Raw genomic sequence first — 25,981 nt, 5'->3', positions numbered from 1 at the left:
ACAGACCCGCCCCAGGGACGCCACCCAGCGGGGCTTCAGGGCCCTCCTTGAGCCCCGGCCCGGCCAGCACTGGGGGGGCTTCCGGCTCTGGGCAGCCTGGTTCATGGGGTTCCCGTCTCCCCCGTCCGTTTCAGGGGCAGGTCCCCCCATGGGGCCTGGCGCACAGGCGGGGCTCAGGCCCGGGTGGCGGGTCGGACTCACCCGCAGGGAGCTGGCCAGCACGGAGTGCAGCAGCAGCAGGCGGGGCAGCGCGCCCTCGCCCAGCTCGCGGGAGTACAGGCGGTAGCGCTGGGCCAGTGGTTCCGGCTCCGGGATGCCGCCGTCTGCGGGGGCCAGGGGGCAGAGGTCAGCGGGAGCACCGTCGCTCGTTAGAAAGACAGCATCCTGGCTTGGAAGTTTGAAATTATAAAAGAGGTTTTTCCTGGAGAGCGAGGTTTCTGTCTTATAAGTCTCCCTATTGTAAAAGTTTTCTATGATGTTCACATATGGCCTTTAATAGTAGAATAATATTATCAACAATTCGAAAGTATAAATAACATTTAATTTAAAAGGTAAAGAACCACTCCTAGAATTGAAAACAGGTGTTCAAACAAATCTCGCACACCCATGTTCACAGCAGCCAGAGGGTGGAAACAACCCAGTGTCCACCAACTGGAGAAAGGGAAACAAAATGCGATCTGTCGATGGAATATTACTCAGCCATGAAAAGGAGTGGGGTTCTGGCGCACATTACAACACGGCGGAGGAAGCCAGACACAAAAGACCACACAGTGAGTGATCCCATTTACAAGAAATGTCCGGAACGGGCAAATCTGCCGAGAAGAAAGCAGATTCGCGGATGCCAAGGGGCCGGGGGAGGGGTGGGGAGTGAGGGCTTCACGGCTACGCGGTTTCTTAGCGACTAGAGGGAATGTTTTGGAACTGGATAGAGGTGACGGTTGCACAGCACCGCGGGCGAGCTAAATGCCCCTGAGTTCTATACTTTAAAATGGTTAAAACGGTGAGTTTTACGTCTTGTAAACTTTACCTCGGCAAAGTTGAAGTCAGAAGTTAAAAGACGGCATAATTACAGCTCTGACAAAATTCCACCGCTTACAGGCAGGGACGAGAAAGGGGGTAGGTTATAGGTTACCTGTTTTCTGTTCCAAAACATTCTTTAATGCAGTTACAGTTTTTTGTTTTTGTTTTTTTTTGAGGAAGATTAGCACTGAGCTAACATCTGCTGCCAGTCCTCCTCTTTTTGCTGAGGAAGACTGGCCCTGAGCTCACATCCGTGCCCATCTTCCTCTACTTTATATGTGGGATGCCTGCCACAGCATGGCTTACCAAGCGGTGCCATGTCTGCATCCGGGATCCGAACTGGCGAACCCCGGGCTGCCAGAATGGAACGTGCGCACTTAACTGCTGTGCCACTGGGCCGGCCCTATAGTTTTTTTAAAATAAAGTGCCTTGTTCCCATTATAAAAGGACCCGAGAGATGCCTCCCCAAAGGAGAACTCATTCCTCAGCCTAAATAAGTGTTCACCGTAAAAATACAATGATGATGATGATGATGACGACGTGTGAACACACCAAGCTCCTCCCAGCCCCAAACGTGACACACGCACAGACACGTGCACACTCGTGCGTGCATACGTACACGCACACATGTGCACTGAGGCCTCAGCTGTGCTCCGCTCTCCCTAGTTGAGGCCTCCTCGTCCTTCAGGTCACAGCTCGAGTGTCATCTCTTCCCAGAACCTTCTCTGATCACCACCCCTCGGACGAGGTCGGGCCAGCGCCCATCCTCTGTTCCCAGGGCTCTCTGCGTGTCTCCTTTATGGCTTTCGTCCCGGTTTGAAATTACGTAATTCTGCGATTAGCTATCTGTGTCTGCCACCCCAAAGGAGACCAGTGGCTCCATGAGGACAGGTCCTGCCTATTGCTCAACACCTGCGTTCCAAAAAGGTTTGTCAAATGACTGAGCGAGTGAACGAAACGGTAAAAGAACAGGTGTTAATTCCTTTCCTCTTCCCCCCGCATCTGGTGACAAAGAGAGAGCCCGGCATGAGCTCAGAGGGAACACATTATGGAGGAGGGAACAGGAGCCGGGCACAGACGACGAGCCTCAGCTCCTTTCCTGTCCCCCACCGTGTGCTCCTCGAACTCACCACCTGCTACAGACGCACAAAGAAATCGAGGGGAGGCCTGTGTAACTGCTCCACGCCCTGTGGCAACTCCACGGGGTGGGAGGGAGAGGAACCGTGTGGGGTTCCCCCACCCCGCAACCAATCCTAAACGAAGCCCAAGAGAGCACTTGGTTTCTGGAAGTTTCCACGTCCTCTGATGACGTTGGTAATCTCAGTTTGACGCAGCCATCCTGTTGTCCCAGTGAGCTGCTTGGGTCACCAGTGAATTCAGAAAAAGCAAGAGGTGACAACTGAATGCAATGGCCATCCAGGGGACATTGCGGGGGCACCAGGCACGATTCAAAGGAGGCCTGTCAATTAACACCACATCCCTGTCAATATCCCGGATGATAGAAAAGACTGTCCTTGTCTTAGAAAAGATACCCTACAGTATTTAAGGGCATCCCAAAATGGCTTAGGAGGAAGAAACACAGAAAGAGAGAGAAAATGTGAAATAAAAGTGAAAAACAGGGGCCAGCCCGGTGGGGCAGCAGTTAAGCACGCACGTTCCACTTCAGTGGCCTGGGGTTCGCCGGTTTGGATCCTGGGTGCAGACACGGCACCGCGTGGCAGGCCATGCTGTGGTAGGCGTCCCACATACAAAGTAGAGGAAGATGGGCACGGATGTTAGCTCAGGACCCGTCTTCCTCAGCAAAAAGAGGAGGATTGGCGGCAGATGTTAGCTCAGGGCTAATCTTCCTCAAAAAAAAAAAAAAAAAAAAGTGAAAAACGTTAATCCTTAGAATCTGGAGGAATTCTCTGTAGTATTGCAATTTCTCTCTAAATCTCAAATTCTATCAAAATAGGAAGTCAAGAAAGAAGAGAAAGTCGGAGGCAGGAGCTAAGGGACGACAGGAAGGAGAGGCAGCCTCCGAGCCGCCGCCCACGGAGAGCACAGGAGGGAAAGAGGGGGTGTAGTAACAGACACCCCAAGCATCCCCTGCAGAGATGGTTAAAAAAACCCAGTGCATTTCCGCAGACGAGGCAGGTCGCCGTGCTCTTATAAAGCAGTTTCCAGGACATCCAGGTAAGCGAGAGAAGGGGAGCACTGGACAGTGTGCACGGCGCGCTCCTGTTAGTGTAAAAACTCCGTTTATGTGCGCACGCATTGCACAGACCATCTACAGGGGACGTGCAGACGGCTGGGAGCAGTGGGCCGGGCAGGGGTGGGACCGCAGGGAGACAGGCGTCTGCTGGCCTGCCATTTGGGACTGAGTTTTTTTTTTGATCAAGTACTCCGCCTACTCTCTCCAGAAACAGCAATGTTGAAAGCCAGCGGTGCCGGGCGGGGCGGGCGGGGCGGGCTCACCCTGAAGCAGCTGCCGTTGGTCCCGGATGATGTGCTCGCAGAGCAGCCGGTGCTGCTGGTAGCGTCGGATCACAAGGTCCTTCTGGCACAGCAGGTTCTTGCTGCGCAGGCCACGGGCCTGCAGCTCTGTGTTCTCCACCTCCAGCTCGTGCGCCCTGCACAGAAGCCGCAGCACCTCCCTCTGGTCCTCGCTGACCACCTGCTGGGGCAGCAGCTTCTCCATCTGCGAGGCCTTCTTCTTGGCGTCGGCCAGCCGCTGCTCCAGCCCGGCCTGGCGGAGAGACCAGGGGTTCAGGGCGGACGCCCGGGGGCCCTCTGCTCCCAGGTCTGCTCGTCCTCACATGCTTGGGTTTGCAAGTCGCACTCACGCAAACACGGTGGGGACTGGCTCTGAGGACGTGTGGCTGTCACCCACGTTAACTGCGTCCTTTATTGTCTGTATCTGATGCCCTGACCTGTGGGGCCCTGCTCAGCCTGCAGGGACTGCCCCTCCCAGGGTCAGCCGAGTCCTAAAAGAGGCAAACCACTCGCCTACGAGTGCACCTTCCATGTGCAAACCAGCCAACCAGAGCCCACGCCCCACCCTCCTCCACGGGGCCCCCACACTCAGGCCCTCATCACCCAGGCCGGGTACCAGACAACTGGGGACAGCCTCCACGCCCCAGAGCCCACTGGAATTATCCAGACCAGCCAGTCCTAAGCCTGCCCACCCTGCCCCACACACTTCCTCCCAGGGAAACCACAATAAAGGCTCCTGCCCGCAGCTCCCCCCTCCCTCTGCCTCTTGACTGGCCCTGGTGCTCCCCACGTGGCCCTGCACAGCATCACGCGCCCCATCCTCTTGGGACCTGTGACAAAGAAACTATCTTTTCCATGAGTCATCTCCTGATCTGCAGGCCTTACTGTCCCTCGAATTTTCTATGAATATGCTATATTTTAGCACACACCCCAGGGTGTGTCTCCCCTGCCCGCTGTGCCGGCTACAGGAAACCCGTGCCACCTGCTTTCACACTATGCAGCCTTCAGAAGCAGTCTCTGGTGCTCCTGGAGCTTCTCTGAGGGCACCTCCTACGTCCACCACGTTACAGACATCTCGTCTACAACCGAGGGCCTGCCTCGCTCCAACCAAAGCAGGGCCTGAGCGGGAGCAGGGAGACGAGAGGCCCAGGTGGCCCACGACAGCCACTGGGAACTGCTCCCGCCCCCAGAAACCCAGCCGGAGCCCCAGGAGATCTGCCTGGGACCTGTAACCTTCCTCTACGGGCCAATAGGCCAGTCAGGGCTCTAGAGAAACAGAACCAACTGGAGAGGGTAACACACATATACATAGCTATATGTCTGTGTGTGTGTAAAGAGATTTGTGTTAAAGAACTGGCTCGTGTGATTGTGGGCTGGCACAATCATGATCTGTAGGGCAGGCCGGCAGGCTGGAAACTCAGGCAGGAGCCGGTGCTGCAGTCCAGATGCAGAATCTTCTCTTCTCTGAGAAACCCACTTCTGCTGCTAAGGCCTTTCAACTGATTGGACAAGGCCCACCCACATTATCCAGGATAACCTTTACTCACAGTCAACCGGTCATAGACATTAGCCACGTCTACCGACCCCTTCACAGCAGCACCCGGATCTGTGTTTGACTGAATCACAGGGTAGCACGGCCTGGCTAAGCCGACACCCAATCTTCCCACCGCACCACGTCACTCCGTCTAGGCCCCAGACAGTAACACTGTGCTAACGAAGTAACTGAGATGCAGTGCAGGTCACTGCCAGAGTCATGTCCCAGGATCCGGTCGGACGCAAACTCCCGGGGCAGCCGAGGAGGACGTGCTCCAGCCTCTTGCTTCCCCATCCTCTGGGACTGAGAGGGGACCACGTGGGAGGAGTCGACTCAGCTCCCCCAGCACCATCCTCCCGTCCTCCCGGCCCCCTAGCTGAATCGACAGCCCCCTGGGCCAGCTCCCAGCATCCTGTCCGTACATCTGTCATCGTGCTACCACACTGACTCGTGCACAGTTGTGTTGGTGTCTCTTCCCAGTAGCCCGTGAGCCTAAGTCACAGAGAGTATCTCGTTCATCTTTATGTCTCCGGGGCCCGGCACTGGGCTGGATATCTAGAACACTGATTTGTTTGGGACTGATTAATTGATCGACTGATTGACTGACTGAGTCACGTTCACATGCTACACTGCGTCTCAGTGTCTACGCTGGGCTCTGGAAGGTCACGCATGCTCTCTGCCGATGCACATTATTGGTCTGAGCAAAAGGCATTTTTCTCACTTTTAAATGCTGGAGGGCTTGCGAAGCGAGATTGGGGAATCTCCGGATTGCCCTGGGCAGAGGCAGTAATGGTAAGACGGCCTCGGGTGCCTACGTAGCTTTTAAGTGAAATAAACGCCACCTGCTTTTAGCAACGTGGCGTAGTCAGGCGCTTTCTCCACTTGCCTGAAAATCCGCCTGCAAACAGTTAACTGACGGGCGGAAGGGCAGCCAGCTCTCCGTCAGTCCTGTCACTTCTCCGAAGTGTGAGTGTGAGACAATTAGCTGTTCCATAAATAGCTCAGATAAATAGCTGGCTCGTCTTGGAAAACACGAATGTGAGAAGACTCCTTTCTCCTCAGAGGAACCCGGAGTCTGGGAGTCCTCCAGCCGGCCGGGTCCCTGTCCTCGTGTCACGTGCCTGAGACCAGGCTCAGGGAGAGCGAGCGAGATGCCAATGGGAGGCACCCTGCCGAGAGGAGCCAGCTCACCTGCAAGGCGGCAACTGCCCGGACCTCTGGGAGCTGGAGGCCCTGCCGGTCCAGGCAGAGGAGCTGGCTATCCCAGGCGAGTGGGGGGTCTCAGTGGACCCCACTCATGCTCTACTGCCATGGCCACTGGCTCCCCTGTTCCCCCAGGGGCCTCCTGCCCTGCGCACTGGCCCCTGCAGCCCCCAAGTATAACTCTAACATCAAGGGACACAGACCCTGAAGTCAGACCTGGTCAGGTCCCAGCTGTACTCCTCCTGCTCTCTGGGGATTTGGGACAATTTATCTCATCTCTCCGAGCCGTGGTTTGCCCATCTATAGAACGGTCATGATTGGCCCTGCTCCATGGGACTGCTGTGAGAGGGTTGGCGCACTGGCAGTGATCAGTAAGTGTTAGCAACTCTCATCACCATTGCTGGGATGTGGACGCGCCCGGGCCCTCTCCCCCACCTTGAGGGCCGCGGTTTTCCGCTGCTCAGCCAGAAGCATGTTGACCTCCTCCCTGGCCAGAGCCACCTCATGAGGGTCCATGGACTCGCCCTCGCCAGTGTCTGCGTTGGCCTCTGCCGGCTCCTCGTCCCTGGCGGGCGTCCTGTCCCCGTGCGCGTGCTGCTGGGTCTTCACCCGCTCCCAGCTGCAGCCAGACAGAGAGGTTGGGGTGAGAGTGCGAGCCACACTGGGCTGGGAGGCTGGCACCTCCTGTCCCCCAGGCCCTATCGGCCCCGGCTGGTCTACTCGCAGGCACAGGCATGAAAATGGGGCAGAATTGGGCCTGCTATACGATCTCCTCTATATTTGTAAAAGCATAAAGGTCTGAACAAAAACTGGGAGGAAATAGAGAAGCCTAAATGTTTGCAGCAGGATCAGCCAATGACGAAGGGCCGGGCTCTGCAGCCACCCACCCGGCCGCCACCCCCAGATCTGCTCAGGCCGGCCGGTGACCCTGGGCCACCTGCGTTGTAAATGCGCCCTCTCTGAGCCTCATCCCCTGGGCTGTAAAACTTGGATGACAGAGGACACCGTGGGGCTCTGTGAGGATCAACCACGATGACCCCAGCTCAGGGTTCGCATGAGGGTGCCAGACGGAATCTACGCCATGAGGATCACAGGGAAACTGCGAGAGAGGCGGCCCAGAGGGAGCCAGGAAGGGGAGCAGAGGATAGGATGGAGAGACCACTTCCTCTTATTTAGAATTCCTCAAGTGCAGGGACCATGCCGTTTGTGCAATTAAGAAAATAAACAGAACGGAAGGAGGAGGCGGAGGAGGAGAAATGTGGGAAGGATTAGAGAAGAAATGGACTTAAATCACAGCCCTGTATAAGGTACCCGTAGGGAGTAGCTCTGTGTCCTAGTTTGTCCAGGGTAGTCCCGGGTGACACCCGCTGTCCTCGTGTAATTGTTATAGTTTTTTTTTTTTTTTTTTTTGAGGAAGATTAGCCCTGAGCTAACATCTGCTGCCAATCCTCTTCTTTTTGCTGAGGAAGACTGGCCCTGAGCTAACATCCGTGCCCATCTTCCTCTACTTTATATGTGGGACACCTACCACAGCGTGGCTTGCCAAGCAGTGCCATGTCCACACCCAGGATCTGAACCGGCGAACCGTGGACCGCCAAAGCGGAACGTGCACACTTAACTGCTGCACCACTGGGCCCACCTCCCCGCCCCGTGACATTGTTAATAGCTACACCTCTTGCCCTCACGTGTGCCCCTGCCTGGATGACACGCTGCCTGGTCAGTCCCTCTACACATGGTCAGTCCACTCCCCGTAGGAGTGAACAAGGAGGAGGTGTGGAATGGTTGAAAGAGCCCTGGCCAATGGATGTGTAACTCGGGGCACACCCACGTCCCCTTGGAGCCCCCACAGTGTCCTCTGTGAATTGGGCTTGATCCTAGCTGACCTGCAGGGCTGGCTCTGAGCTCTAGCCTGTGAGAGAGAGAGCAAAAGGACCCGGACGCCTCCTCCCACCTGGTCCAGCCTAACTACAGGTACAGGAGAGCCGGAGAGGGACGGACCAGGTCCTGCCTGGAAGAGAGGGTGCCCCTGGCTAGAGTCTCCCTTGGGGACCTGCAGGCAGGAGAGGGAGGCTGGACAGCAAGCAAAGCAGGAGTTCCCACCAGTGGCCCCCACTGGTCCTTGCTGGTCTCCCTGCCCCATTGGGAGGGACGGCGCGGGGGCCCTGGGTGGTGGCCACGGGCGGGCGCGCTCACTCGGCAATGGTCAGCAGGTGGCGGGACACGTCGATGTGCAGCTCCATGTGGGTATTCTCCAGCTCCACCAGGCTGCGCCGCATCTCCAACTGCTCCTTGAAGGCGCCGATGAGCTGTGCCCGGATCTTGTTCATCTGCACGCGGCCGTCCTCCTCTGTGTCGTGGCAGGGGATCGTGACTGGAGGCAGGAAGAGAGCTGGCTGTACCAGGAGCAGTGCCATCTAAGCCAGGGTTGAACTCCATGCTCGCCCACCAAAATAGCATCTGGCCCAAGGAGATGCTCTATATGTATGCGTGGGTGGGTGGACGGATGGATGGATGGACAGAGGGACGTATAGATGGATAGCTGGTGGATGGCTGGTTGGATGGATGATGGAGGAGTGGATGGGTGAAGCATGGATGGGTGGATGGATAGATGGACGGGAGATGGGTGAGTAGATGGATGGCTGGGTGGGTGGATAATGGATGGATGGATGAAGGATGAGTGGATGGATGAAGGATGAATGATGGGTGGGTGGATGGGTGGATGGATGGATGGATGTTAGAATGGGTGAGTGGATGGATGGATGATGGATAGATGATGGATGGATGGATGGATGGATGGATGATGGATGGATGGATGGGTAGATGGATGGACGGATGATGGATGATGGATGGATGGATGGATGGATGGATAGGTGGATGGATGGATGATGGATGGATGGATGGATGGACGGATGATGGATGATGGATGGATGGATGATGGATGGGTGGATGGATGGGTGGGTGGGTGGGTGGGTGGATGGATGGATGGATGGATGGTGGATGGGTGGATGGGTGGATGGGTGGATGGATGGATGAATGGATGGATGATGGATGGATGGATGGATGGATGGATGATGGATGATGGATGGATGGATGGATGGATGATGGTTATGGATGGATGGATGGATGGATGGATGATGGATGATGGATGGTGGATGGATGGATGATGGTTATGGATGGACGGATGGATGGACGGATGGACGGATGATGGATGGATGGATGGATGGATGGACGGATGATGGATGATGGATGGATGGATGGATGGATGATGGTTATGGATGGATGGATGGATGGACGGATGATGGATGATGGATGGATGGATGGATGGATGATGGTTATGGATGGATGGATGGATGGATGGATGGATGGACGGATGATGGATGATGGATGGATGGATGATGGTTATGGATGGATGGATGGATGGGTGGATGATGGATGGGTGGATGGATGGATGGGTGGGTGGATGGATGGATGGATGGATGATGGATGGGTGGATGGGTGGATGGGTGGGTGGATGGATGGATGTTAGAATGGGTGGATAAATGGATAGATAATTTAGAGGGATTTAGATCCTCTCTTTGGCTGGTTTGGGGCCAGGTTACCTGGTTTTGGGTCTCAGAAATCCAAGGAGGGGTGGGGTTGGGCTAGGCCATCTCAGCTCAGACCTCACTTCCTCAGGGAAACACTCCTAGACCCTCAATCTGGGTCCAACTGCCACCTGCTCTGATAACATCCTGCCTTCTTCACAGTCCCCTGCATATCAGTATTATGTAACATTTTGTGATAAATGTTTAACATCCGCCATTCCTGCTAGAATGTAAGTTGCACAGAAAACAACTGCTTTTGTCTTTTTCTCTCCCACGGTGAGTCCCGACGTAATGGTTGCCCTGTGATTAATCGATGGTTTCCCCTGCCTGACCCAACAGATAGCTGCATATGCAGTCTGTCCATAGTCTGCTCCCTGAGTGGTCAAGGCGTGCCTTTTCCCTAAATGTCAAGCAATCCGGGATTGGATTATGGTGCATCCAGATGACCGAAGCATTGCGGTCATTAAAACAAGGCTTTCTGGGAGCACTTCACATCCTGGGAAACGCTCATGCAGTAACATTCCTGACAGAGCCATGCACCCAGCATCCCACCACCACCCCGGGCATGCCACAGCAGGACCCCAGGGAAGCCCACCGTCCCCTCAGGGCTCACCAAGAGACCACCATCCCCTCCATGACACTGTCTGCTTCCTCACTACGGACCACCTAAGACCGGTCCCAATAACCAAGAGGCCAGGAGGGTGAAAGCCACTGTGGCATGCAGCCCTGTTGACCCCTGACCCCAAAGAGGTCCCAACTTCCCTGTCATCACCTAGCTTTGTAAATTCTCTACAAGAATCCCATCTTCCACCCCCTACCCGCCCCCCAAGCCCCCTGCTGGCCCCATGAGACTCAGCCTGTCGTCACCCACAGCCCTTCTCTTTGAAAGCTTCCTTCATGCTCTTGCTCCAACAGAATCCTGAGCCCCCCCAAATCTAAGAAAGAGAAACAGGCACCCACGTGCTCAAGGGGCCTGTGTGACTGGAAAGCCCAAGTGCCCATCAAAGGGGACGGGATAGGCAGACTCAGCGTGTCCACCCTATGGAGCCCTCTGCGGCCGTCACGGAGCATGAGGGTGACCCGTTTGTGCAGACGGATGGCCTCCAAGACACATCGTTGGATAAGAAAAGCAAGTTAAAGAATAATAGCTATCGTCTGATATCATTTATATAAAAACCCAAAGCCAAACCCCTCCCTATAAACAGACACACAAACCATGTACCTCTCTAGATACATTTGTGTGTACAAAATTACATGCACAGAAAAAGATCCAGAAAGGTACACACCAAAATGATAGCAGTGACCTCAAGGAACCAGAAAAAGAGGAAAAAAATGAAACCCAAAGTTAACAGAAGGAAGCAGACAACAAAGATCAGAGGAGAAATAAATGAAACAGAGGCTAGGAAAACAATAGAAAAGATCAACAAAACTAAGAGTTGATTTTTTTGAAAAGATACACAAAATTTAAAAATCTTTAGCTAGACTTACCAAGAAAAAAAGCGAGAGGACTCAAATAAATGAAACTGTAAATGAAAGAGGAGACATGCAACTGATACCACAGAAATACGAAGGGTGAGAAGAGACTGCTGTGATCGATTTCATGCCAACAAATTGGGTAATCTAGAAGAAATGCATAAATTCCTAAAAACATACAACCTACGAAGTCTGAATCATGAATAGAAAATCTGAAGAGATCAATAACGAGTAAAGCAATTAAATCAGTAATCAAAAACCTCCCCAGGAAGAAGAGCCCAGGACCAGATGGTTTCATGGCTGAATTCCACCAAACATTCAAAGAAGATTTAACGCCAATCTTTCCAAAAAACTGAAGAGGTGGGAACATTCCCAAATTCATTTTACAAGGCCAGTGTCACCCTGATACCAAAGCCAGATAAAGACACCACAAGAAAAGAAAACTACAGGCCAATTTCCCTGATGAATACAGATGCAAAAATCCTCAATAAAATACCAGCAACCTGAATTCAACAATGCGTTACAGGATCATACACCATAATCAACCGGGATTTACCTCTGGGATGCAAGGATGGTTCAACATACGCAAATCAAGTAAAGGTGATATGCCACACTTAGAAGGAAAGATAAAAAACATACGATCATCTCAACAGATACAGAAAATGCATTTGACAAAATTCAACATCCTTTCACAATAAAATACTGTCAACCAAATGGGGCTAGAAGGAAAGTACCTCAACATAATAAAGCCCATCTATGACAAGCCCACAGCTAACATCACACTCAATGGTGAGAGATTGAAATCTTTTCCTCTAAGATCAGGAACAAGACAATGGTGCCCACTCTCACCAGTCGTATTCAACATGATACTGGAAGTCGTAGCCAGAGCAGTCAGGCAAGAAAAGGAAATAAAAGGCATCAGAACTGGAAAGGAAGAAATAAAACTGTCTCTGTTTGCAGAGGACATGATGTTATATACAGAAAATCCTGAAGACTCCACCAAAACACTGTTAGAACGAATCAACAATTTAGTAAAGTGGCAGGATATAAAATCAACATACAAAAATAAGCTGTGTTTCTATACACCAAGAATGAACTATCTGAAAAAGAAATAAAGAAAACAATCCCCTTTACAAAAGCATCAAAATCAATAAAACACCTAGGACAAATTTAACCGAGGTGAAAGATCTATACACTGAAAACTATACGACACTGATGAGAGAAATTAAAGAAGACACCAAAAAATGGAAAGATGTCTCATATTCATGAATTGGAAGAGTTAAAATGTCCATACTACTCAAAGCCATCTATAGATTTGATGTACTGTCTATCAAAATTCCAATGGCATTCTTCACAGAAATAGAAAAATAATCCTAAAATTCATGTGGAACTACAAAAGACCCCAGGTAGCCCAAGGAATCCCGAGAAAGAAGAACAAAGCTCAAGCATCAACCTTCTGATTTCAAGCTATACTACGAAGCTACAGCAATCAGAACAGCATGGCACTGGCAGAAAAACAGACACAAACACCAATGGAACAGAGTCAAGAGCCCAGAAATAAACCCGTGCATATACGGTCAATTAACATTCGACAAAGGTGCCCAGGATACTCAGTGGGGAGAGAATCGTCTCTTCAATAAATGGTGCTGGGAAAACTGGATATTCAAATGCAAAAGAATGAAATTTGACCCCTATCTTATGTCATCTCTAAAAATTAACTCGAAATGGATTAAAGACTTAAATGTGAGACCTGAAACTATAAAACTCCTAGAAGAAAATATAAGAAAAAAGCTCCTTGACATTGGCGTTGGTGATGGCTTTTGGGATTTGACACCAAAAGCACAAGCAATAACAGCGAAAATCCACAAGTGGGACTTTAGCAAACTAAAAGCCTTTTGCACAGCAAAGGAAACCATCAACAAAATGAAAAGGCAACCTATGGAATGGGAGAAAATATTTGTAAACCATGTATCTGCCAAGGGCTTAATATCCAAAGGAACGAATACAACTTAATAGCAAAACGCAAATAATCCAATTTAAAAAATGGGCCAAGGACCTGATTAGACGTCTTCCCAAAGAAGGCAGACAAATTGGCCATCGAGTGCATGAGAAGGTGCTCAGCCTCACTCATCATCAGGGAAACGCAAATCGAAACCAGCATGAGATGTCACCTCACACCTGTTAGAGTGGCTTTCATGGAAAGGACAAGAGATAACAAATGCTGGCGAGGACGTGGAGGAAAGGGAACCCTTGTGCACTGTTGGTGGGAATGTAAACTGGTTCAGACACTGTGGAAAACAGTATGGAGGTGCCTCAAAAAATTGAAAATAGAACTGCCATGTGACGGGGCTGTCCCACTTCTGCGTATGTCTCCAAAGGAAACGAAACCACTGTCTTGAAGCGGTATCTGCACTCCCATGTCTACTGCCGCATTATTCCCAAAACCAAGACATGGAAACATCCTAAGAGTCCATCGATGGACGACCGGATACAAAGGAAGAGGTGTATACGTACAATGGAACACTATTCAGCCATAAAAAAGAAGGAAATCCTGCCACATGCGGCAACATGGACGGACCTGAAGGGCATTCTGCTGAGTGAAAAAAGCCAGAGAGCGAAAGACAAACACTGCGTGGTATCACATATACGAGGAAGCAAAAATTTGAACTCATAGAAACAGAGAGTGGATAGTGGTTGCCAGGGGCTGCGGGGGAGGGGAAATGGGGAGACGTTGATCAAAGGGGACAAATTTCAGCTACAAGGTGAGAAGGTTCTGGGAATCTAAGCACAGCACGGCGACTACAGTTAACAATACCACATCGTATACTTGAAAGGTGCTAAGAGAATAAATCTTCAATGTTTTCACCCCCAAAAACAAAAGCAAAATGGTCCTTACATGAGGAGAAGGAGGTGCCAGCTAAGCTCATGTGGTAATCATTTCGAATACATCTGTGTGTCAAATCATCATTTTAATTAAACTCACACAGCCTTACACGTCAATTCTACCTCAATGAAGCTGGAGGAAAATGATGGCCGTGGTCTGCCCAGGTGGCTGTTTTCTCTCCATCCCCCGGTCACGGGCCTGAGTTGGGGTGACCGTCCTCCCGGCTGCTCGAGGCTCCTTCAGACACACGTTCTCTCTCAATGCTCTTCTCCCAACTCCTCTGAGGAGCCAGTTATGGACCCTCTCACCAGCCCCTCCTCAGAGCAGTGGCCACTCTCTCTCACCCACGGGCGACTTTGACACCCGGCTCTCCGAGTTTCTCCTCACTGCTGCTCTCGTCATCGTTCTCGGTGACTCCAAAATCCTCAGACAGTCCAGCCACCACCAAGGACCTTCCTTTCTGCACCCCGAAGATCCCAGCCTCCATGGACCCGTGCCTCCCACTCCACGGGCCCCCGAGGAGGTCACTGGTCCAGCTGCAGCCCTCCGGGCTCTCCACTGCCCTGGCCCAGGGACGCTCCAGTCCCTGGATCCTGCCCACTGCGTTTGAGCTATCACCCCCTAAATGCAACATGCTCTTAACTTTGTTTTTCAAAAAAGTTTTTAAACCCCCGCTCCCTTCAAGCCTTTAGACACAACTACCAATTGATCGGAACAGAGAGGGCAGAGGCAGGTGCAGTCGGTGAAATCAGACGGTCAGAGACGCCGCGGGACGAGTGAGCCAGTGTCTCCACCAAGAACTGAAAGGAAAACCAGAAAAAGAGGGACGGGAAGCCAGGGAGTGAAAGCAACTTGAAAGACTTATCGACCCGGTTCAACGTGTGGACCTTGTTGGCATCCTCCTTCAAAAACAGAAGAGACTGATGACGTGGGTGAGATTGCTGGAAACATGAACGCCAGCTGGCTATCTGATGATGGGAACGAATTATGGTTCCTATTTTTTCCAGGCGTGGACATGAGACTGCGGTCATGTCTTTGTAAAGGGTCCCTACTTTTCAGGGATTATCCTCACATCTAGGAATAAAATGAAATGATGTCTGGAACTTGCGTCTAGATAACACGGCGTGGGAAGAGTGCGGGACGACAGAGGCAGCAAAACCCAGTGGCGGGTCTCCGGGAAGCCTCGCTCTACTCTTTTCTCCTTCCGCAGTACTGGAAATTCCCCCAAATGCAAAGTTGTCCGCATTTTCTAATTCCCTCCTCTACTTGGCGATCACAGGTGACCCTGGAGTCACCCCAGCCACCTCCCCCGTCCTCCACTCCCATCACGCTTGCCAGGCAAGGCCCCAACCACGCAGAATCCCCCGCCTGCCCCTGCCCCAACAACAGGCCAAGGGAAAGCACAGCCCTGTTGAGCGGCCTGTCTTCCACGCATGACTACAGTCTCAAGGTGGCTCTCAGCACGTCGGCCTCCTGCTCGGACCCTCCTTGGCCGCCCACTATGCTCGGGAGAAACCCAGGCCCCTGTGCACCCTCCAGCCCTGCCTGTGGTGGGACTCTCATCTCCCAGCACACCCCCTCTCCTCACATGCCGGCCACAGGGGCCTCTTTTTGATGCTTGAACTCACCAAACCCGTTCTCACCCCAGGGCCTTTGCACATGCATTTCCCTCTGCCAGAAGACTCTGAACCTGGATCTTTGTGTGGCTCGTTCCTGCGCATGCTGAGGGCAGGAATTAAGAGGACCTTCCACATCACTCAGCTTGTATAGCACCCCTTCCCCTCCTCCTGCATCTCTGTCCCCGCCTGGCTTTATTTTCCTCAGATCTCATCCTTCCTCATTAGGTGTCTCTCTTGCATGAGAATGCACGCTTCCTGAGGGCAGGGCCATTGGACCTCCCTGCCCCTGCATCTCCCCCACTGAGAACTGCGCCCGTTACACAGTAGGCTCTTGAGAAGTCTGTGAAATAGCTACAGTGAGTTCTGCTTTCTTCTTATCCTTTGCAGGATTCTGCAAGTTTTGAAAGATAAACACATCCTGCGATTACAATAAAGAGGCGGTATTTACACAACTGATACGGGAACACATTTTTCTTACAGAAATTCAAATACGACGTTAAGACGTGAAGACTTCTTCACCATCGTCTGATCGTCTGATGATCCTGTTCTCCCTGCCCCGGAGGGAGCCACTGGCACGAGGATGTGCACCCTTCTGGGTCTTTTTCTGCTATACGGGGTTTGGGGTGGGTAAATTCGGGTAAATTCTACCCGACTATGGTTGTTATTCTTTAATTCGCTTTTCTCATCCAGCCGTGCGCGGGGAGGCCATCCATCTGCACAGATGGGTCCTCCCCATTCTCTCTAAAGCTTGCAGAGCGAGCGGCCCCCAGGAGGGACGCACCAGGTTGCTTGTCCCGTCCCCTTCGACGGGCACCTTGTGGTCACATGGCTCGTGCACCTCATCATAGATTTGCAGGAGAGAAACTGCTGGGGCCCAGAACACATATGCTTCAAGTTTTAACAGATTCTGCTAAATCAGCCTCCAGAGAGATCGTTAATTTACACTCCCAATATTAGCGTTTCAGGCTGCCCTTTCCACACTTAGCTTTATATTACTTTATGGTATTCACTTAACAGCACCTGACATTTTAATTGTAGCCAGTCCAAGAAGTGAAAATTGTTTCAATTTGTGTCTCCATTTCCTCCCGCGGCTGAGCACTTTTCACGCTGAGCACTTTTCACGCATTTATCGGCCACTGGGAATAATTCTGCGAACTGCCTGTTCGTTTCTCCACCCGTTGGTTTCAACTGGCCTGTTTGCTCTTTCTGATTGAGTTCTAAAAGTCCCTTATAAACTATGGTAAAACTTATCTTAATAAACCAAAAGAACACGTATGGGTGTGTGCCCGACTCATGTCTACCGAACTTGTCTTGGTTACAGGTATTTTTAAGGATACCCTCCTGACTTACTGATTAGTTTTACGGGAAAATTCTGGTGCGCTCTGACCCCAAAAGGAAGCCTAAATAAAACCGACTTGGGGAGAAGGGAGGAACGGAGAGAAACGGCCCGGTGGGTGTGGGGTTTCGCTCTGGAATGGTGAAATGTCTGGGAACCAGACAGAGGCGGTGGCTGCACGGGGTGGATGCACCAAAGGGACCAGGTGCCACTGGATGAAGTGCTCACTTCAAAACGACGAACGTTATGTTCCGTGAGCTCCCCTTCAGCAGTTTTTTTTTTAAAGGCACCGGACGCTAACATCAGGGGAAGCTGGCATCTCTCTGTCCTATCTTTGCAACTATTTTTGTCAATCTAAGATTGTTCCAAAATAAAAAGGCTATTAAAAAAAAAAAAATACCGGGGAAGAAAAAACAAAAAAGTAGGAAAGGGAGAAGAAAAGGAGAGGAAAGGTACAAAGGGAAGAAATGAGAAGAAAGCAGAGAAAATAGCCCACTCCCCACGTTCTACAGGTAGGAAATTCAAGCCGGAGCCAGGCGCTGGCCCAGGGTCACACAGTAAGGTGGTGGCGAGACAGAAGCCCCCGGGCAGGTAACCAGCTCCCCGGATGCCGATGTTCAGAGTGGACCCAGCACCGAGCACTGGGACGGGCAGACCCCATGGCCCACGGGGCAGGGATGCGACCACACAGCGCCGGGGAGCGGGTAGCACAGCCGACTGAGGCTGCGGGTCCATGCTCGGCTCTACCTTGCGCATCCCGGCCGCCGGGGTCGCTTCTCTTGTCCGTCTCCCGCGTCTCCAGCTTGGACTTGAGGCGCTCGATCTCCCGGCGCAGGTCGGAGATGACGTCCGTGTACTGCGCGATGCGGAGGGACACGTTCAGCAGGTTGCGCTTGACCTGGGGGGCAGGGGGCAAGGCCACGGTCAGGGCAGGCTGACCCCCCGAACCCCCATGAAGGAAACGTTTTAACAGCGATGCATTTCCACCAGAAATGTGCAAACACATTTTTTGTCATGAAAATTCCAATCCATGCTATTCAGCCCTAAAAAGGAAAGAAACTCTGACACCTGCTCCAACCTGGGTGACCTGTGAGGATGTGATGCTCAGTGAAATAAGCCGGTCACAGAAAGGACAAACCCCGTGTGATTCCACTTCTAAGAGGGACCCGGAGGAGTCAGGGCCACAGAGGCAGGGAGCAGACGGCGGGCGCCAGGGGCTGGGGAGGGGCCGGGAGTCAGGGTCTAACAGGGACTGAGTTTCCGTCTGGGAAGATGAAGTTCTGGAGACGGACGGTGTGACGGCTGCACAACAATGTGAATGTGCTCAACGCCCGTGAACTGGACGCTTAAAAATGGTTAAAACGCTCAATTTTATGTTACGTATATTTTGCCACAATAAAAACACTTCAGGGGCTGGCCGGTGAGCCGGTGGTTAAGTTCACACGCTCTGCATGGCGGCTGGGGTTCCCCAGTTTGGATCCTGGGCGTGGACCTACGCACCGCTCATCAAGCCGTGCTGGGGCGGCGTCCCACGGAGAGGACACAGAATGACTTACAACTAAGATACACAACTCTGCACTGTGGTTTTGGGGAGGAAAAAAAACGGAGGGGGAAGATCGGCAACAGATGTTAGCTCAGGGCCAGTCTCCTCACCAAAAAAACAAAAAAATTCTAACCACTCATCAAGAGTTTTTTTTAAAAAATCCTACCACGTGTCACCACTACTATCGTTCTGACGTGTGCCCTCCCAGATCCTTCTCTGCGCGGTTCCGCGTGTGGGAGTGTATCTACAGAGATAGATATGGGGGTTCTTTGGGTCGAGGTTAGGCTCCGGGTTTTTATGTAAATCACGCGAGACTACGGCTGTTATTCCTTAATTCGCTTTTCTCATCCAGCCGTGCGTCTGAGGCCGTCCATCTGCACAGAGGGGTCATCCCGTCCTCTCCAACAGCTGCAGAGCAAGCGGCCCGTACGAGGGATGCACCAGCTTGCTAGTCCCACCCCCTTCGATGGGAACTTTGGGGCTTTCCAGTGAGGCGGCCTCCTGGAGCACGTGGGTCTGCACTTCTCTTTGGTGGCTGTGGAGGGTGACATTCCTGGTCGAGGGGCACAGGCGCTCTGTGGCTCTAACCCTGCACGTCACACACGCTCGGTCAAGCAGGGCTCAGCACCAATGTCACCTTCTCGGGAGGGCCCTGCCTGCCCCACGCCCCCTCAGCGGAGGCCCCTCTAACCTGGGTCTTCTCGGTTAGTCCCTCCGGTAGCACATGTGGCTCTCATTTAGAGCACGTGCCGCAGTTGGAAATTATGTGTCGATCTGGGTGAATTCAGGTTTAATAGCCCCCTCCCCGCCCAGCTGAGCTCAGGGTTCGGGGGAGAGCAGAAGCCCCATGCTGTGGTTTTTCTGTCATGGCGCCCAGCTCCGAGCTGGGCGGTGGGGGAGGGTTCATCACATGTTTGTGGTGACAATAGCGATGTAATAAAATAACACCTCTTGTGTTCACCTCTAGTCACTCAGGGCATCATCGCAATGAATTCCCATACAGCCTGAAGAGAGGAATCCTCCACACTGCGTGCAGCAGTGTAGACAGACCAGCACAGCGGTTTAAGGCAGGGACTCTGGTGCCAGCTCTGCGCTAGCTGTGGCAGCTTAGAGAAGTTGCTTGACCTCTCTGTGCTGCAGCTGTCCAGTGTGTAAAGTGGGGCGGTCGTAGGACCTCCCTCCTAGGGAGAGGGCTGTAGAGAATGAAATAAATCAAACCACACGGAGAGCTCACGGCGCAGCCAGGCACCGAGATGAGTCCACGCCCCAAACCCCTCAACCTGTGAATGTGGCCTGCTTTGGAAAAGGGTCTTTGCAGATGTAATGAAGGATCTCAAGACGAGATCGTCCTGGGTTAGGGAGGCCCTAAATCCAGTGGCAGCTGTGTGTCCTCGGAAGAGAAAAGAGGAGAAAGCAGGGGAAGAGGAGAAGGCCCTGCGGGAATAGTGGGAGAGGCAGAGGGATGAAGCCAAGGAGGGCCAGGAGCCACCAGACGCTGGAAGGGACAAGGAAGGGCCCTCCCCTCGGGGAGGGTGGCGGGGAGCGAGTGAACAAAGGAGGGAGAGAGGGAGGGCGGGAGCGGGCGGCTCACCCTTGTCTTGATGTTCTTGGCTCTGTAGGCGTACAGCAGCGTGGTCCGAGACTCCTCGAAGGACGTGCTGGCTGGGCTGATGTGGGCGATCATCACTGTCCGGCTGTTCCCTCCCAGGGCATCCTGCTCGGAGGCAGGCACAGCTGGGGGTGACGGGAACCGGGACCCCCACCTGCCCAGTGGCATGGCCCCTCCCTCACGCATCCCAACTGCCTTCTGCTCTGAGGCGAGCAGAGTAGACCAAGAGGCCGAATCTACGGGGACGTTCATTTATTGCTTTGCCCGTTTGTTTATTTACACCCTGTCTTGCCGTAGACTAGAGGTGACAGCATTCAGCTCAGCAGAAAGAGGAATTTTCTCACGGTCAGACGGTCCATAACGGGACAGGCAGCCTGGGAAAGGTAGTGAGCTCCCTGTCCCTGGGAGCATGCAAGCATGGGCTGGATGGCGGGAGAGTTGGGCAGTCACGAGGATGGTTTCTACGGGGTTTTCCTGCCTTCGGGGGTCCCTGGAAGGGCCCTCAGACCCAGGTGTGAGCCTCCCCCCACAGGCAGGTCCTGGGGGACGCCGTCAGGTGTGGCAGCCTGCGGGCCGTACCTTCAGCAGGCGCGTGAGTTTGCTGTCCCGGAAGTTCACGTACTGCGTGCGGCTGCTGCCCTTCTCGCTGAGCGCGTTGATGCAGTTGCCCAGCGCGAGCAGGGAGCGGTTGATGTGCGCGCCCTCCTTCATCCTTTTGCCTTGGTTCTGGGTCTGAGCAGGGAGAGGCCAGGCTGCTGGGAGGACAGTCTTTCTCGACCCCCGACCTCCCCCATCCTGGTTCCCAGGGGCGGGGACTGAGGTCCCGGGGGTGCAGGAAGCCCAGCCCCCCCCCGGGGGATGCTCAGGCTCTGCCTGACCGAGTATACTCCTGAGACCCTGGGAGCAGTGACACAGGATTCTGTGGGGGAGTACGACGCAGCCATGAAAAGGGACGGTGTAGCACTATCTGCTGATGTTGAAAAGATGCCATTAAATGAGACAAAAAACGGGTCAGAGGGATGTCTTCAGAACAATCCCACTTTTATAATAAAAATATGAATGCGTGTGTTACCCAGGGAGACCCCCACACTGAGACTCTCTCCTCCTGCCAGTCCCAGCTCAGCATGCCTCCTGTGGGAGCACCCCGACCCTGCTCTCCCGGGCAGCACAGCAGCCCACCTGTGACCTTTCGCCATGTCACCCTGTATATTTCCTTCAAATCACTTAACACTCCTGACAATTATCTTGCTCTTTTTTTTTTTCTCTTGAGGAAGATTAGCCCTGAGCTAACATCTGATAATCCTCCTCTTTTTGCTGAGGAAGACTGGCCCTGAGCTCACATCCGTGCCCATCTTCCTCTACTTTATACGTGGGACGCCTGCCACAGCATGGCTTGATGAGCAGTGCCACTCGCCTTTCATGTGCAAACCAGCCAACCAGAGCCCACGCCCTGCCCTCCTCCACGGGGTCCTCACGCTCAGGCCGGGTACCAGATAACCGGGGACAGCGTCCATGCCCCAGAGCCCACTGGAATGATCCAAACTAGACAATGCTGAGCCCGCCTTCCCACGAAACCACAATAAAGGCTGCTGCCCACAGCTCCCCCGCCTCCTGCCTCCCGACAGACCCTGGGGCTCCCCACACGGCCCTGGCGGCATCGCGCGCCCTCCTCCTGGGACCTGTGACAAAGAAACTATCCTTTCAGCCGCAGCCGTCTCCTGATCTGCTGGCCTCACCGCACCTCCAATTTTCTATTAAAACACTGCATTTTAAGCCAGCCCGACTCCGGACCTGCCAGCCAGGCCCTGCTTGTTCCAGCAGCCCGTGCCCCGAGGGCAGGGCCAGGTGCGGGGCGGGTGAATGAATGAATGACAGAAGCGACTCAATGATCAAAGGCCAGACCCTCCACCCAGTACACCTGCGCACGGCCAAGTCACACGGCTGCCCGGGCTCAGCTCTGCGCTCGCGACACCCGCACGCCGCTGCCCACCTGACACTGCGTCGGGGGGATCCATGGGGTCATGAATGCTAAATGCCTGGGGCACAAGGGGATGTGAAAAATGTCGCTCGTTGATCATATCAGTGTTGTCTGACAGCGCCTCCCGTTCCGGGAGTTGCCGCACCCCTCCGTCCCGGCCCTCAACGGACGCTCAGGCCGCTGCAGCAAGAGAACACAGCCCTCACTCCTGGCGACAGGTGCACAAAGGACGGTGGGCCAGGGCTGGGGGCAGGCGGGCTATAGTAAACTGTGCACTCTGCCCCCAGCAGCCACACTTTGCATGCACTGTTCCCTCCACCTGACACACCCTTCCTTGCACCCCGTCAAACTCCTGCAGGCTCAGCCCTGAGGCCCCCTCCTCTAGGCTCCCACAGCCTCTGTGCAGACCCTGAATCGCCAAGCATAGGCCTTCCTGTGCGGTGATCATCCGCTCACACATCTGTCTGCCCCCGTCCCCCGAGGCTCTGAGCTCCCTGGGGCGGGCCTGGGTGCTGTTCATCTTCTGTCTCTGGTGCCCAGGAGAGCGCTGCATGCAGGACGCCCCCTGTAAATACTGGCTCAGCAGGCTTGGCCACTCAGTACTTGTTGAGAATTATTCATTCAACAAACGTTCAGGGGCCAGGCGCCATTCCAGGGGCCGGAGGCGCTACTGGACGAGGACGGCCAGGGTCCTGCTCAAGACTGACGGGCCGGCGGACACAGGCGAGTGGCTGTGATGAGGGTGGAGGGGGCAGGGGGCCTGTCAGAGGGTGGGTACCTGGGACGCCCGCTCTGAGCCCGCCAGGTCCACCAGGAAGAGCCTCCCCACGTGCACTTCCTCCGCCAGGTCTGTGCCGCGGCGCCGCTGGCGCACGGTGACCTGCAGCACGGCGTGGGAGCGCGACGACGTCGGGTGGGTGGCCGTGGGCTCCTGGGTGCGCTGCCGGGTGCCTTTGGTGAGGAGCTGCATGATCTGAAGACAGAGGCAGAGGCGGGGGTGGCCACGCGCCCCCTCCAGACCCACCCGGGCAAGAGAAGGAGGTGTGGCCCCTGAGCTCCTCTGGGCAACTCTTCACCAGCCCCCATGGCCGGGACGCTGATGGCAGAACCTCGTCCAGGGGAAGCAATTTCAGGTTTGCAGCATCAGTGATTAATTAACCGAGTCAACTAATCCAGCAGGGATGGCAGACCGCTGACACTCGTACCACCCCTGCCCCTTCCTCCACCCACAGCAGACATCACCAGTGGATCACCCATCTCCTCCCACAGAGCCAGGTGCAGCCCCAGAACCCTTATATTTTTTTCCTTTTGGTGAGGAAGATTGGCCCTGAGCTAACGTCTGTGCCAATCTTTCTCTATTTTGTATGTGAGATGCTGCCACAGCGTGGCTTGATGCATGGTGCTAGGTCCACACCCGGGATCCAAACCTGCAACCCCCAGGCCGCCAAAGTGGAGAGTGTGAACTTAGCAACTACGCCACCGGGCCGGCCCCTGGAACCCTTGTCAATACACAAGTCCTGGCGGTCGCATGGACTCAATGGAGCTGGCGAGCGGGCTGAAACGCAGCTGTCACGCGAGCCGCTGTGGAAACCAGGCTAACAAGCCTCCGCTGAGCACCCACTGTGCGCCGGGCCCTGCTGGGACCACAGAGCACGTGTGGAGGAGACCGACAGAGCCGCTGTGAGAGCACAGGCAAGAAGGCTCCCCGAGCCCGCCCGGAGCCCGGCCGAGGGCGGAGCTGAGTGTGGCTGGTGCAGAGGGACGGGAGGGCTGTGGGGAGCGTCCAGTGGCCCTCCTTCCGGCAGCAAACTTAGGATCGGGGACGGCAAGTGGCTCTCAGGCTCGAGGCCGACTCTGGTCGTGCAGGAAGGGACGCTGAGCTGCCTCTGGATGCAGAGGGAGAGTGCGCCATCCGCTAGCGACGTCCGCCCTGCGCTCAGGCTAGGACAGCAGGGGTATGGACATAAACATCCGCCATGCCCTCAGCTTGGCCTCAGCTTTGGGGCCGTGTGTGTGGCCCTGCTCTGAGCTGGAACCAGAAGGACCTTGTGAGCTAGGTCTGGGGTGCGTGGCCGCCGCGGCTGCGCCCCTCTCCCTCCGTGGGCCCCGCGACCCTCACCTCCTGGGCGTGGGAGGTGGAGACCTCTGTGATGCCTGCGATCTGGATGCTGCCCCTGGAGTCTTCCCTCAGCTCCAGAAACCCCGAGGCCGGGTTCAGGAGATCCCGGATCACTTCGTTATAAATCTGGGAGGAGACAGAAGAGCCGCAAAGGAAGCAGCTTTGGTGCAAAACAAGTGCAGGGACTTGCATATCCTGGGGCTCGGCGTCCCCAGGCCAGTGGGCCCCTGGGGGTAACACGCAGCAGGCGTTACACACACGAACACGCCCGCTCTGCAGACCGGGCTGCGGGGCGGGCGCAGGCTCACCTCGAGGTAGGACATGGACACGCGGCAGTCCGCGCCGTCCCGGCTCTCCTCGATGGCCTGGAAGAGGTCGGCAAGGGTCCGCAGGTAGATGCCGGGCTCCGTGTCCGTGCCCAGCATGGTGTGGGTCTTCCCTGCACCTGCGGGAGGAGCGAGACCCCCAAGGCAGGGCTCCTGAGGGGGGGCTCGACCCTACGTGGACGCTGTGCTACCAAGAGGCTGTCCATGCCAGCCGCCTCTGCCATGCAAACGGTCCTGGCCGCTGACAGGCACGTTTTCCATTTTGGAAACAAGGAAAAGAAACTGTCTGAATGGTCTGGGGGAGAAAAGTGGGGCACGGGGTGGGGGAGGATCCGAGGCAAAGACTCAGACGGTGTCAGAGGACGGGGACACGAGACACGGCTGCTCTTCTCCCCAGACTCTCTTTCAGACGTCCGTGCGGCTCTTCTAAGAAGACGGCTGCTGTCTCACACCTTTAAGGCCTGCCTCCTCACAGGGAGGCCTCGCCTTCCCCTCATCTGTCCACCCTCCCAGCAAGGACCGGCCTGCTCTCTCTTCCCTAGAGCCCGGCACATACGGGTACTCGCTAATGTTTGTTGAATGAATGAATGAAAGAAAGCAAGCAATAAACGAGCTACAACTTTGGTCTAGGTGCTTTCAGGGCCTCAGTTTCCCCATCTGCACAGTGAGGGGGTGGCGCCCGTCCAGCTCTGACCCTCTGTGGTTCTAGTTTTCGGGGCGAGAGGGAGCCTAGCTTTGCGAGTGTTGGATGAGTCCAGCTAGTCATTCCAGAGAAGAAACCTGTGGGCTCTCATGGGCAGCAGTGTAGGCGTGGACAGAAGTCCAGGCTCACTCCTACCAGCTGTGTGGCCCTGGGGAAGTCACTCTACCTCTCTGAGGCTCAGCTTTCTCAGCTGTAAAGAGGAGATCATTCCAGCTGCCTTTCAGAGCGGCTGCAAGGATGAAAGGAGCCGGGGATGCGGAGAGACCAGAGCAGCCCGGTGCATGGCAGGTGCCCCATTCCCTCCTTGGGACCCTGCCCCTGGCGGTACCTGAGGGGCCGTAGGCAAACACCGTCGCGTTGTATCCAGAAATGACGCCTTCCACTAACTGCTGGGTGGTGGCACGGTACACATCTTCCTGCGGACAGACAGAAGGACAGACGGTGAAACGGACGGCCCGGCCGGAGTCGGGGCCCCCCGCTGCTTGGAGAGGAGCGCTGTGTGGCGCCTGCAGACGTCCTGTTGCCTCTGGACATGCACAGGGAGCTACATCGGGGAGGGCGGTGTCGACAGCGTG

At 54.5% G+C, this 25,981-nt stretch overlaps 1 protein-coding gene across 1 annotated transcript in view; it reads right to left on the bottom strand.

Moving 5' to 3' along the window:
- The window catches only part of LOC100059729 (kinesin-like protein KIF19), a 51,133-nt gene that overhangs the window by 16,720 nt on the left and 8,432 nt on the right, over positions 1 to 25,981 (bottom strand). Inside the window, exons 4-14 of the mRNA XM_070232569.1 lie at positions 25,735 to 25,822; positions 24,686 to 24,822; positions 24,378 to 24,503; positions 23,037 to 23,231; positions 20,860 to 21,012; positions 20,263 to 20,385; positions 17,840 to 18,026; positions 8,426 to 8,603; positions 6,668 to 6,851; positions 3,478 to 3,748; positions 202 to 323 (exon numbers count right to left, since the gene is read on the bottom strand). Coding sequence (XP_070088670.1) covers positions 202 to 323; positions 3,478 to 3,748; positions 6,668 to 6,851; positions 8,426 to 8,603; positions 17,840 to 18,026; positions 20,263 to 20,385; positions 20,860 to 21,012; positions 23,037 to 23,231; positions 24,378 to 24,503; positions 24,686 to 24,822; positions 25,735 to 25,822 — 1,764 coding nt within the window. The remainder of the gene's footprint in view (positions 1 to 201; positions 324 to 3,477; positions 3,749 to 6,667; positions 6,852 to 8,425; positions 8,604 to 17,839; positions 18,027 to 20,262; positions 20,386 to 20,859; positions 21,013 to 23,036; positions 23,232 to 24,377; positions 24,504 to 24,685; positions 24,823 to 25,734; positions 25,823 to 25,981) is intronic.

Source organism: Equus caballus, chromosome 13, assembly GCF_041296265.1.
Source record: "Equus caballus isolate H_3958 breed thoroughbred chromosome 13, TB-T2T, whole genome shotgun sequence".
NCBI classification, from domain to species: domain Eukaryota; kingdom Metazoa; phylum Chordata; class Mammalia; order Perissodactyla; family Equidae; genus Equus; species Equus caballus.
This window is presented reverse-complemented; position numbering and strand designations above follow the sequence as displayed.